General features: G+C 42.5%; 1 protein-coding gene across 1 annotated transcript; it reads left to right on the forward strand.

Moving 5' to 3' along the window:
• Positions 1 to 316: 316 nt before the first annotated feature.
• LOC145453972 (5-phosphohydroxy-L-lysine phospho-lyase-like) lies at positions 317 to 13692 on the forward strand. Its single transcript, XM_080331934.1, has 13 exons — positions 317 to 455; positions 814 to 1006; positions 1069 to 1187; positions 3022 to 3181; positions 3250 to 3412; positions 4057 to 4170; positions 4380 to 4462; positions 5702 to 5795; positions 7491 to 7622; positions 10948 to 11102; positions 12102 to 12191; positions 12970 to 13078; positions 13161 to 13692. Exons 2-13 carry the CDS (start codon positions 828 to 830, stop codon positions 13206 to 13208), a joined length of 1446 nt encoding a protein of 481 aa, XP_080188060.1. The 5' UTR covers positions 317 to 455; positions 814 to 827; the 3' UTR covers positions 13209 to 13692.
• Positions 13693 to 13822: the final 130 nt, after the last annotated feature.

Raw genomic sequence — 13822 nt, forward strand, 5'->3', positions numbered from 1 at the left:
CAAGATGCGCAAGACTTGAGTTCAGTGGCGACAGTGATTAAACGCGATTCAACCTGACTGAACTATCCAATGACAAGGATAGATCATATTTTCAAACACAGTTCTGCTAATAGCCGATAACATTTGACCACAAGATATATCTTCTACCACTACTATTTGGTCTTTTGTTGAATTGCAATTGCGAATCCCGCTCAGCGTAAGGAGGTACAAGACCTGTTTGAATGACTAATGGCTATGAACGTGGTTTAAACCGGGTTATGAACTTATAAATCAATTCGTTACCATTGCCATATGCAAAGAGACGTTTGCCTTTCTGACGAAACAATCAAATCAGCAATTCACAAATATTCCGTTCATGCCAATGAGATTTGACGAAACGATGGTACGTACAAAAAACTGAGAAACCGCAACATCGGAAATTTGCGGAAATTTGCTGATACTGTTGCGCTGTGGCGGTGAGTGTGAAGGAGGATCGAACAGTTTTATACTTCTTAAACTATTGAAAAGCGTGTCCGTATTACGTAGATTGTGATTTTGTATAAAGTAGTATGCGAGTGTAGTGCTTGCCCCACTATTATTCCATGTATATTGTATATGATCAGTCGATCAATCATCCGAATTGATTGAAATCTCTCCTTTACCTTGCGGGGCTCGGGGTATATTCGTAGGCAATTCCACTCATCAGTCATGAGCAGTCGAAAGCATGCCGCGGCGCGCTTCTGTTGGCGTGAAAAAGTAGTGGAAGGAGAGAGTCAGCTTGTTTGCGTCATGAACATGACGTCACTTGTTATATCATTTCTTTGTACACCGCAGCGAGAGAAAGCGGGATGTCAAAGCCGTGCAGACGAGCGTTCGATTTTGCCGTTGACGACGGCAGTAGTGGAAAATATCCTTTGCCTGACGATAGTCGAAGTGGCACAATGCCGATGAATGGTAATGGAAATAGCGCTGGTTACTCTGGCATGAGCAAAAAGGAAGTATTGGCGCTGAGGTTAAAATGCGTCGGGTAAGTGTGATTATTTAAATGTGTCTCATTTCACACATACGAACTCCGTTTTGATATCATAGATCTCCGACTTCGTTATACTTCAAAGATGACCCAATGATGATAGTGCAGGGAGAAGGCCAGTACTTGATCGATGAGAAAGGCAATCGCTACCTGGACTGCATCAATAACGTTGCTCATGGTCAGTCCATATTGCTATGAACGCTGTGTTGATGATTGCAGATATTTCCGCCTCAACGATGACTGATGATGCTGTGTTATAGCTTGCAAGCCCTCTTTATTAATGTACCCTAATCATATGAATCAATCACAAACCATCATCGATTCCATGATTCGTAGTAGCGCTATATTGCTGCCACCGCGTCCACGTATTATTTTCCAGTGAGTTCTTCCATTACAGCTTGCAATTGACTGCAATTCAATACGTAAACTGTTTCCGTACACTTGTTTGAATCACATGAGTAATTCGCTGAGTATTTGAGCGAATCACGAATATTTTGTCCTGCCGTGGGTGTTGCTAGAGTGCACAATTGGCAGGGCAAAACATTGTAACAAAGACTTGGAGTCACGAATACGCCGATAGGTATGAGACGTAACCGAAGTCCACTACATGAAAATCGAAACAATATCAAAAACTGGGGTTGGAGTGTGAGCAATGAGCATGTCGCGACCCGCTGTGTGTGGTTATCGAATTTGCACCCGTTAATATAATTAGCATATTTGCAATTCGGACGGAGTACTATATCTTGCAGTTATCGTGATCGAAACGGTTACGTCGTCTATGTTTGTAGTCAACAGGTAATTCTATTTTAATATTACTACCGTACGCTTGTATTTTTGCTCTCTCCGTGGCGGATAAAGTCAATTTCGGTGTTGATTATATACTTTTAAGTGACCTCGCCTCTGCTTACATCAACATTTAAGAGTTCTTGTTGTTCTCAAGTGTTTATCTCTGTCGATGTTGTCGAATCCTATCGTAAGCAATTATCTGTTGACGCAACTATGCGAAAGGCCATCTTCAACGTTCTCAGCTATACACTCTTCCCAGAGTTCAGAGAAGATACCAATACTGTTGCAGCCCGTTGTATGCGTCCTTCTATTACAAGTTCTTCGTGTTCCGTGCTTCTACAGTTTGCTTGCAAATGGACGATTTCCAAAACGCGCTGAAGTAACACATCTCGACATCTGATCCGCTGATCTGTGAGGAAAGCACTTACCGCCGCTCCGGTACAAATCGATCGAACACACGATACTTATTGCGCTTGCTCTTCAAATATTAAACGCCCTAAGAATCAACTGTATCGTTTTCTCCGTCTTGTGACTAAAATCTTGAACAACATTTAGAATGGAAGGAAGTACGTTGCATCACGTAACTTATGAGTCTTGTATTTCCTCTGATTGAGTACTGTTACTATAACGGAAGTTGAACACATTCTAACCTTGGTGTAGGTCACTGTAAAGCTTGTGGCCTTCATATATTATACCAAGAGAGAACTGATGACAGAGGTGCATCAAGGTCGATGCTGTCTTATCACTTCGGATATACCATGACTCGCTATAGCTCATGCCCGCATTATCCGATTGTCTGGATGATAAGACCGCAGCGTGACCTATATTCATGGGGAGCGTTTAACCCAGTGGCAATATCGATAGCGACTCCCGAATCCCTATACCAAAGTGTTGAACGTTTATCTAAGCTCGCCACACAATACCCTGTAACAAGATTGACCGTGCTATAAGTATAGGACTGAGCAACATCGATTACCATTACATGAGTGATTAGAGTGCCAGAAATTATGACGTCATGATGTATGTACGACGTGGGAAGTTCAAATATGGTGTATCAGCCCTAGTTGTATACCTTTTATTCGACCACAAAGAAAAAAATTCCAGTTCTACAGTACATTAAAAATAATTTGGCAATTTTTCGACCTTGCCTACATTATATTGCATCTGGAGACAATGCTGTCGCGATTTTACTGATGGTTATAGGCATGTCAAATCTTCTTTTGCAGTCGGTCACACCCATCCGGAGATAACGCGTGCTTGCGCGCTGCAAATGAACCATCTGTACACCAACTCCAGATATCTACACGAAGCCAACTCGACTCTGGCCGAGCGGATCACGTCGAAATTCCCGAAATCGCTGGACGTGTGTTTTTTCACCAACTCCGGGTAAAGCTAATAAGTGATATCATGGTGTTACATCGTGGGACGTTCTAATAATGCCTCTACATATCTAGATCCGAATCAAACGACCTAGCGTTGACTTTAGCGGCCGCGCACACCGGCGGGACGGATGTAATTACCCAAACTGGAGCCTACCACGGTCACGTGCAATCATGTATGGCGATAAGTCCGTACAAGTGGCGCTCCGTGAAAGATAAACCAGATCATGTGCACGTGGTAAGATATATGTGACGGAATAGCGCTGGTTATCATGGGCATAACCAGGATTGTAATAGTTTATATGGGTAAAATTATTCAAAGAATGACGTAACGTTAGTAGTATCCAATACGTGACGCCGTTGTGAATACTGACAGTTACATATATGTTGTAATTTAACACAAATAAAAAGTAATAGTACTTATCAATGTTAATCTTGGCGATATCAATGAAATTGTGGCGATATATATGGACCAGATTTCTACACGTATGTATAGTATAGGTTGTATTTAATGCGATGTTGGATCTATGTCGTATGTATAGCAGGTTGTATTTAATGCGATGTTGGATCTATGTCGTAATTTCAACTTCTCCGAGACTTGCTATACGATTATGGGACTGGTTACAATGATTCGAGTACTTGAATTGGTAATGATTCCCGTAGTATAATTAGATACGAATATTTCGAATACTGAGGTCATACGCCCCTATCATAATTAGGAATTATAGTATCAACGCGAATTATATTTCGATCCTGCCGCCGTGAAAGCTTTGAAACCTCAATTGATCGACCGTTGCAAAGTTCGGCGCTACGAAAAAACTGCACAACACCTCATCTCGGGTGCTGAACCTGAACTCAAATTCCGCGATTTCGGACATTCAGGTGTCGTCGCCGGACACTTACCGGGGAAAATACTCCGACTCGGATAATCCGACCGAAGATTACGTGAAAGAGATACAAGACACCATCGACGACATGAAAAAGAAGAATAAGAAGGTATAGCACGATCTAGGGGGCAGATAGGACAGTATCATAGTTTTGCCCCACCATCCACTATGCGAAGTTAGAGCAGTTTGACAGATATGGAGCAGGTATATCTTGGATGACGCTCGCCCATAATATAGTTAACATCTTCCGACACAGGACGACTCTGTAGCCTGTAGGCTTAGATCTTTATTCGGGTTCCACCGCATATGTTCTTGCAGCTCTCCGCTTTTATTATGGAATCAATGCAGAGTTGCGGCGGTCAAATCATACCCCCAGCGGGATACATGCGCGATGCATTTGGGTATGTATACGGTGATCATAATCGACACGGATGATTTTGAGTAGGTCGTGTTGTGTTTGCTGCGGCAAGTGTGTGAAGTGGTATACGGCGTATACTGATTCCAGTTCCAACCCCGTCGGTTCATATGTAACGGCAAAATATATCGCTGTATTCCATTTACGAAGCTTATATACTTGAGGAGTGTGGATGTGTGAGAACCAGAGGTGGTCAAAGTAATCAACGCTGCTACTCAACTATACCTTTAGGTAACGCCATAAATTTATCATCGAGAACAATTAGCTATTTCCAAGACACACCAAAGTAGAAAGTAGAAAATGAATGGCCAGAAAAGGGATCAAGTAAATAGGTTTGGTCGGAGGTGCCGCGTAGATCCTCTGTAGTAAATCGGAAGCGGGCTTCTTTCGAAAGTGCGCGATGCAATTTCTCGACAACGTAACATTACTGATGAATGGATTACAATTAAAACAAACATGTTTCAAACATGGCCCTTGTTTAAATCATGTTTTTAGTGTTCTGTTTTTTAACCATGAGGTCACGAATCTTTAATTTTGACGTCACAGTGGATTAACATTGACAATTGAATATATAAGGTAAATATGACTCTTTTGACGAAAAAGACTTCCGACCGCTTTCATAAACGGACAAAAAAATATCGATGCCCAAGACTACATCGTTATGCAGCATTTTTACGTACGGTGGTCATCATCATCAGAACATCCATTCCGTAGCAATCTACGTGCTATAACTGTTGGACCGTCGACGATTTCGAGGGTTCTAAGCTAACCGTCATATACGTTTACTCTATCGAGTGTAAATCGTCCGTATGCTCATACTACATGTTCTTTCGAAGGTATTTACACAATTATGGCATAATTATACAACTTTTGAAGAAAAAAACATTTCTTTCGAGACACAGTTTAAAACATATTTTAAAGCACTACTGTGCATGTGCAGGCACTAGTGCTGGTAGGCAAAGCCTACTTGACTACTCAGAAAATGTAGAAGCATTTGGTCACTGACCACCTGTGGTGAGTACAATGTATTGGCAGATTGGTGCGTTTCGTTAGGTCGTTCTACTTTGCCCGGGTTACGTGACTCACATGTATTGGTTTGTTATGATGACTGTTTCTATTGGTCACGTCCGATCACATCTCGTAATCTCCTAGCGTAGGACGCAGCGTTGGCTGCCGTTACGTGTCGCCGATCAAGATGCTACCTGTGTCGTTTTGTGATTTTCAGAAAAGTTCGCGCGGCCGGCGGCGTGTGCATAGCGGACGAAGTTCAAGTCGGTTTTGGAAGAGTCGGCACGCATTTCTGGGCGTTTCAACTCCAGGTCTGGCTATCGTGATACAAATGTGTAACATTGTAGTGCGGAATTCAAACATCGCCACCTGAGTAGGTATAGAGCCACTAAGCAACAGCCATTTCAAAGAAGTACCGTACGTGGTTACTGACCATCGCTGAATTTCAATTTGACTAGTCTGTTCGCCGTAACCTGTTCGTTACTTTCTGTAAGCTGCAACTTTTCCTTACTCCTTTTATGAATGAAGTATAGCCTTTGTCACAAATTCTCGAAATATTCTCTGCGCGGTGCGATTTTCCGTTTCAAATCGATGCCTCGTATTCCCGCAACTTTTGACCAGTTCAGAAATGATGCCTATATCTACTTTCACATTGCCATTGTCACAATACTGTCCGATTGGCGGAAAGGTTGTAGGCGTGGCGTAGTAGTATCTAGTGTCGACATTGACAATGTTGACGGAACCTTTTATTTGGTATAAACAAGCGGCCGCGACATGTACATTATGAGATCACAAACAACAATACTCGACCGTCGACCGCATGCGGCCGTATTTGGCTATACGCCGTCGAAAAGCAATTAGTTACTTTGTTATCTTGGCTGATGAATTGCTCGCGGGTGAGCAATTGAGCATTGTGCAAGCAATCTCGCCTTATGAGGAGAATGCAATCCTGTCACGTTTTGTTATTCTATTTTGTCTGCAATTGCCGATTAAATGATTATGCGACGGAATGTCGGGTGAATTCCGAAATAAACCAACACGTGCGAGCATTTAACAGATATCAAAATACGAATAACAAACGTGCCTGGAATACAACTCCGTCTTACTGCGAGTTGCAAGCTAGATAATGACATCGTGGGTGCAACGACTGTTACGTTCGTAGGTGGTAAAGTAGCGACCATTGGCACTCAAGTAGAAGTACAAGTAACGTCGAGATTTTGAACTAAAGTACAAGTATCTACTAGCTAGGCGTAGTATTGCTGAGAAAACTGCCAAGTAGCAGTACAAGAAGTCTAGTATCATAACTACTCGGTAAGCAGTGTCGGTACTTCGTTACTGACCACATCTGGCAAGTAAGGGGTTGCCAACCGCGTCAAACTTTCGACGACATCGTACATTTGAGCAAGTCATGTAAAATACCAGGGCGCGAATTTTGAAGTCTTGACCATTTCTTTGGCGATATTACTAATATTTCGGTATCACCTGCTCGCTATGCATAAAATTGCTACATTTTCGGACATTAATTAGTATAGTTATGTTACAAGTTCGTTGGTAACGATGGAATCTCTTTATGGCTATAATTGGACGGAATCAAGGCCAACAAAATATTATGCACCAGCAGGTTTAATTTATCTCCTTAACCTAATCATGACCTACATCCATATGCTATTAATGTTGTTCGGCTTTCGATGGACAGTATCACATAAAACATGACTTAGCAAATGTATAACGAACGCTACATAGCAGAAATGAATTTATTCTGTTCGACTAACATACCAAGCGCCGGACTCGTCAGCATTATCAGTATCAGTTCATTAATATTTTCATCACTTCAAAACACCACAAAACTGCGATACAATGAAAAGGTAGGAAGGTGTTCACTGCGTTCTGCTTTTGAATATAATTCATCAACATCGTTTGTACTCGACGAACTGATAATTTGATATCGATTTATTCGTACTTCATGTCTTAGCGGAGGTGACACGTTGTAATAACGTATTCAACAGGGCTCCGATGTCGTTCCGGATATTGTCACCGTCGGTAAGCCTATGGGCAACGGACATCCTGTCGCCGCTGTGGTAACGACTCGGGCGATTGCCGAAAGTCTCTACAAAGCAACGCCGCGATATTTCAACACGGTGAGCTTCAACTTTTACTGATCGCTAAGACCGAGGTGCCGCAAACCCGACACATGTTGTTACCCGCGTGACGAGTTCGCGAGCGGGTCAACATCTCGCGGTACTTGTGTGCTTGAGAGACTTGTTGAGTTTCGCCGGTTGGCTCACGCTAATATGCTGCTATGACCCGCACAAGCGTCCGCTCATATACACGGGGAAGATAGTGAGTTAACGATATTAGCGACCGTGCACTCTGCGGTCATACAGCTAGACCAGTGGCTCTTATCATTTACTATAACCTGCGGAACACTAACGCTAATATTCAAGCCTTCGCGGTATCCCAAATTTTACCCCAGTCATAAGAACAAAAATCTACATTAATAAACATTTAACTACACATCGAATCCATTGCTATACCGCTGCACATAATGACTTGATCATCGACAGTGTGTTAAAGTGCAAAACCATTGAAATATATTTTTCACAAAAAGCGAAATTATTGTAATGGGTATTTCCTGCGTATCAGTGTGATTTCTGGTGCTCCCTTTCAGTGATCAGCTCAAAAATGCGAGCCTCAGCCTCGGGAAGTACCTCGCGGCTCGAAACAGCGGGATACGAATAGCGAAATTGCAAACGTGCTAATAAATATTGGAGATATGATGGGTGTTTCAAGGGGACGCGGTTTCGATTTCGAGTCGCAACCATCATGAATACGCCACCGCTCACGGCGTACCAGCGCAACGGTCACAGATCGAGTCGGCCACTATAGTAGCCTAATTCCCCGCAGACAATGATGGCCAATACGGGCGTAACATTACGAATCATTGAGTTGGATGTCTGTATTCGGGCTACCAGATTTTGGAATCGAGAAAGGAGGCCACTTTTGTCAAATCATAAAGGCTATAGTTTACCGAAATTGAAAACAGCTGATTCTGAAATATTTACTGGAAATCTTGGTGTGTTGACTAAGAAAAAGGTCATCACTTTGACTCGACTCCTGAATTACCCACATTTTACCTATAGCTATGTGGTGTTGACTAAAATAACAAATTCATTTTTCAGAATTGACTCCCCCATGACCAGCCTTCTATCTATAACTCAGAATTATATCGCGGTTATAAATTCTACCTACCTGCCTGCCTATACGTTCATACCTTCCTTAGTCCCCACGTGCAGGCATCATTTGAATCAAAATGTTGTGTTTGATTTCTACCTTGGTGTACAGTCAGTGGCGTATCCAGGGGGGGGGGTTTAGGGGGTCGGAACCCCCCCCCCCCTTTTCAAAATCCTAAAAATTGATGTCAAATATAGCCTCTAATATTTGCTAATTTACTAGTTTAGCATATTCGTTTTTACGTATGAGAAGGCGCACATGACGTGTTAATGTTATTTAAGGGGACTAAAACCCCTACCAAATCTTGGAATCATGCGCCGAATTAGTCGAAAGGATAAAATAGGTCATTATATTTCGCTAATTCCATACGAATTCAGCGCTTGTTCAACTACATTTCAGCGGTAGTGGCTGACGTTATCAACTTTCTTCCCTCGATTTCTCTCTCGCCTTGCTAAAACGAGAGACGCATTTTAGGAAAATCTAATCTAATTGGCCGACGCGATACGTAATTGCAAAGACGAAGTTGTCGGCAATCAACATCGCCCGCGAATTCGCTGCACCTGCTCGCCTTGAAATCCTAATTAAGAATTGCACGGCGTGTTGATTGATCAGCGAGACGTAGACACGGCGGCACCAGTACGACAATGCTATTCTCAAATCCACATTGTCTTCGCGATTATTGGCGAGAAATGGTCTACGATCGGCATTCACACTCCAAAATACAAGCCTAGCAATCCACGTTCCCGATTGTTAGGTGGCTTGCTGGCGTCCAAATACAGGCCTGTGTTGTCGCTGAACGGGAAAATTGAGTAGGCCTAGTAGTAAAGTTAACCTAATTATATCGGCTGACAAGTTTCTCTGCCGATCAAGTTATTATCCCAGTGTGTACTCTGTATTAATTGACTGACTTGCGTACTTGCAATTAAGGTCTAATTACCTTCGCGCGTACTACACATTCAGCCGTACGGCCAGTAAAGCCACCGAAAAGCACACATTCGTGTACGACGTACACTGTCCACACCACACCTCTCTGTGGCGATTGCGATCGCCTGCGTTTATGCTACCGCCTTATTCCGCGCTTGTTCGTCCGCTGCGATACTACCGACCTTGCGCATAATATCGTCAAAACCCAACAAAATCGCGCATCTCTGGCCGGAACTAGGCGCTTGGAGACGGGCGGCGTTTGCTGGCTCATGACTAAATGTGAGCAATTACGAATTTCTTTCAATCATACCGTGAAAGAAACGCGATTTTCAGGCAATGTCTGTATCGTATTCGTACATCTTCCACTCACCGCAAATCTCTTTTTATTATTAAACTATACAATATCGTAAATATTCGCCATAGCGTGGAGGCGAGTGAACCTAATAATAACGTCATAATAGCCAATTTCATAACGCAAACCCCCCCTTTTTTCGCGCTCTGGATACGCGCCTGAGTACAGTACATTCACATCCTTGTAACACGGTGGTACATGGGTGTGAATACACGCCTTTTTTGGTTGAGGGTGTATAGCCATTTATAAAACGACGGAAATGTACATCTTCATCTATAAGTACATATACTTATCATTATTACGAGAACTATAATGGAGTACCGTACATCTTATACCTTATATCAGTCGTTTATAAGGCTAGGCACAATGACTAGAAGAGATATAAGTAGTGCAAATGCGCAAAACCTCCTTACCTACCTACCTCTGGTTATCCGTTATAATCTAGGGCAGGGGTTCTCAACCCGCGGGCCGCATGCGTAGTAGCCCACAAATACACGGAAATAGTGTTCTGCGGCCCGCAATGTATTTTGCGGTTAAAATGCGGCCCGTTATGCAAGGGCAGTTGAGAACCCCTGATCTAGGGCTACCATATTTTGAAAATCTTCAGACTTACAATACTGGAGTAAAATCGTGAAAAATGCTAATTTTTTCCGACTTTGTGGTCGGTTGACTAACAAAAAGGTCATCTTTCCGGCTCAAATCCCGAATTACCGGCTTTCTATAAGATGTTCCGTCGGTTGCCTAAAAAAAGGTCATTTTTCTGGCTCAAGTCCCGAAAAAACCATCAGTCCGTTCCTTGGCCGCTGATTTCCTATATCTCTGTCCAATTTCCACGTAAATTTAACCAAAATTCTCAAAAAATCGGTCACTTTCAAAAAAGAGGACAAATCCTCTTAAAAAAGGACGTATGGTAACCCTATTATAATCGCACTTACACAATGTTCTCGATATTTCAGTACGGCGGAAACGCCGTATCCTGCACCGCCGCTCTGACAGTGCTCGACATCATCGAAAATGAGAAGTTGATGGAAAACGCGATAGTAACCGGCAAGTACGCTATGGAAAAGTTCGAGCAACTCAAAGAAAATCATGCCGTAATCGGCGACGTCAGGTACGATTCAAACTTTCATCTGCGAACGAAAGTTGTCAAGTGTAAGAGTTGAAAGTAAGTATAGAAGTAGGCGAACCTACATGCAGAAATCTGATACATAGCATGCATCGATATACTCTTCAGTGACCACCTCTGTTCATTATGCATTGCGCTCTACATCTAAATCTCGCTATATAGATGATTCGGAATATTTTCGGTGTCGGATTTCGAAGTTTTACAAATCTGATATAATACCATTTTATGCAGCCAGCATTCATCGGACTGATTATATAATAACACCGACGTTTATTGAAAGCACAAAATGACGGTGCTGTGTCTGTGTCTTAGTATTCATGATGCGTATGCAAATTTTAGTCATTGTGGGGCTGGACAATGACGCGAGTTTCAGGGTGGAGTAAATATTACGCGTCGAATGAGTATCAATGCGAAGTACCATCTATTACGACGTCATAACAACAATAATGACTATGTATCTTTTGTATGTCTATGTTTCTGTTTTGCGGCCACAAGTAAATGATACCAGTTACACGTCATCCGGAATAGAATTCGTATTTCTTGACCGTGACTATTTCGTAGCGGTTTGTGAACATTTTGAGGGTCGGCCGCTTTGACAGAATGTCGTGCCATGAATATAAGTAGCCTTGTGCAGCTTGTTTGTCGATGCTGAACTGCTGCTAACCGAGGTTTCTAGGCTCCACCGGTGGAAATACACTATTACGTTGCTATGTTTTTGTTTATAAAATATTACTCATTATGTGAAAACGTATATTTTAATTACACAAAAATATCGATGTATATTATTACAATTGCTACCCGATCAGGATTCCATTACTCGAATTGTTATGCCTAGCCATCGTCATTTATAATTTTACAACATCGCTTGCCTGAGCTGGGTGGCAATGAGGAGCTTAGATATACCTGATACAAAGCTACATCGTCTTCACCTTCAGAATGTGCGCATTCCCCATGTCGGTTGAAGCATGTTTCCTTCTTTTTCAGGGGTAAAGGCATGTTCATCGGTGTTGAATTTGTCCGCGACCGCAGTACCAAAGAACCGGCCACGGAAGAAGCTTCGATTGTATATAAAAGGTATCGAGAGTGTACAGTTTTGGTGTGAAGATCTGTTCACGTATCCGGTCGTGTTTAAAGTAGTCAACCCTGCTAATCAAGTAGAAGTAGGAATAAGGCCGTCAATGTCTACTCAATTACAACTATAGCGATTTCCAATCCCCACAAAAGCTACTCTCAATTGGAAGTAGTTAATGAAAGGCCGGAAGAGTGCTAATGGCATTAGTCTCAAAAGTAAATTTTGTCGCGGCATGGTTGACTATAGTATCAGTCAATTGCAGATGGCTTCCTTTCGATCTTACTGACTAATGCATTGGTTCTCAACCTTTTCGACCTCGCGGCACCCTCTCAAAGGGAAAATAGTTCGCCGCACACAATGTCTCCACTGTTCAGCCCTTAGTTCTTTTGGGCGGACCGGAAAAAGGGTGCACACCTTCGACAAAACCTCAATATCACGCTCGCATTGTCCATGTGTTGACCTTGTATTTAATAATCACCTTCCGAAATGCTATTATACGTGGGCGAGTTGGTGTTCCACGGCCATTGAAGGTGCTGCCCCTCCCCTATGTCGCTCTGTCGTTACAAAAAAAATACTCGATTAAGGATGAATGCAAATGAAAAGGCCTAAAGATCGAACACTGTTACTTCGGGCATTAGGATGAGGGGGATACCAAATTGAGATACCGTACTTCGTCGGTATCTTTTCATTACATCGCATTGTACATTCTTTGTCCTGACCTTAATTTTTGTTTTTCGTCGACCCCATTTACCACATTTTCATGGATGTTTCCTTATCTAGAATGAAGGAGAGATACATTCTCGTCAGCCTCGACGGACCTGACAACAACGTCATGAAATTCAAGCCGCCCATGTGTTTTAGCATGGATAACGTCGATCAGCTTGTGCAGGTACAGTTATGTTCGTGCTGATATCCTTTTTTGATTTATATGACGGCATTGTCGGCATTAATGGAGCAACATTTCTTTTCAGGCTTTGGATGACATTCTGTCAGAATTGGCAACACTTGGACTGATCTAGTTTTCTCGTTATACCCTTTTCTATTTCGATTATGTTGGTGAGGTGAATTGTACGACGCCACAGCAAAAAGTATTCGCTCTCGCGATTTGTTTGAAAGTGGAACTGTCGCACCTCTTATTGAGCGACCTTCCATGATTCTTGTGCGTGACATTGTGTATAGACTGCGATAATCTGATGGTGCCGGCCCAGTTTCAAGTGAACATTGCTCAGTAATTGAGATCGTCTCCAATGTTCTGGAAATGTTGTTTGAATCTGTCACTGCGGTCGATTTTCAGAATAATCTCGGTTGAGCAATTGGGACTGATTGGCGCTGTTATTTTTTAATTTCTGTGTCGCTATTTAATATAGCTGCAATTTGATCGGGAACTATAATGATCGGTCTACGATAGCAGGGCAGTTCCGAACCCTAAGTCGTGGCGATTAGCAATTGAGGCTTTGATTGGTGCCGAAAAATTTCTCAATTAATATATATTTTCGGAGGTCACTATATGCTTCTGAAAAGTTGTCACAAGTCGGGAAATTCGCGTTCCTGTGATGAGGTAGGCTACACTAGCTCGTAGTATCATGGTGAGTCAATCAGATGCAATCTTAGAATGTTGCCCTACCCCACAGTT

Source organism: Botryllus schlosseri, chromosome 13 (genome assembly GCF_051294905.1).
Source record: "Botryllus schlosseri isolate E-star chromosome 13, Bs_hap1, whole genome shotgun sequence".
NCBI lineage: Eukaryota > Metazoa > Chordata > Ascidiacea > Stolidobranchia > Styelidae > Botryllus > Botryllus schlosseri.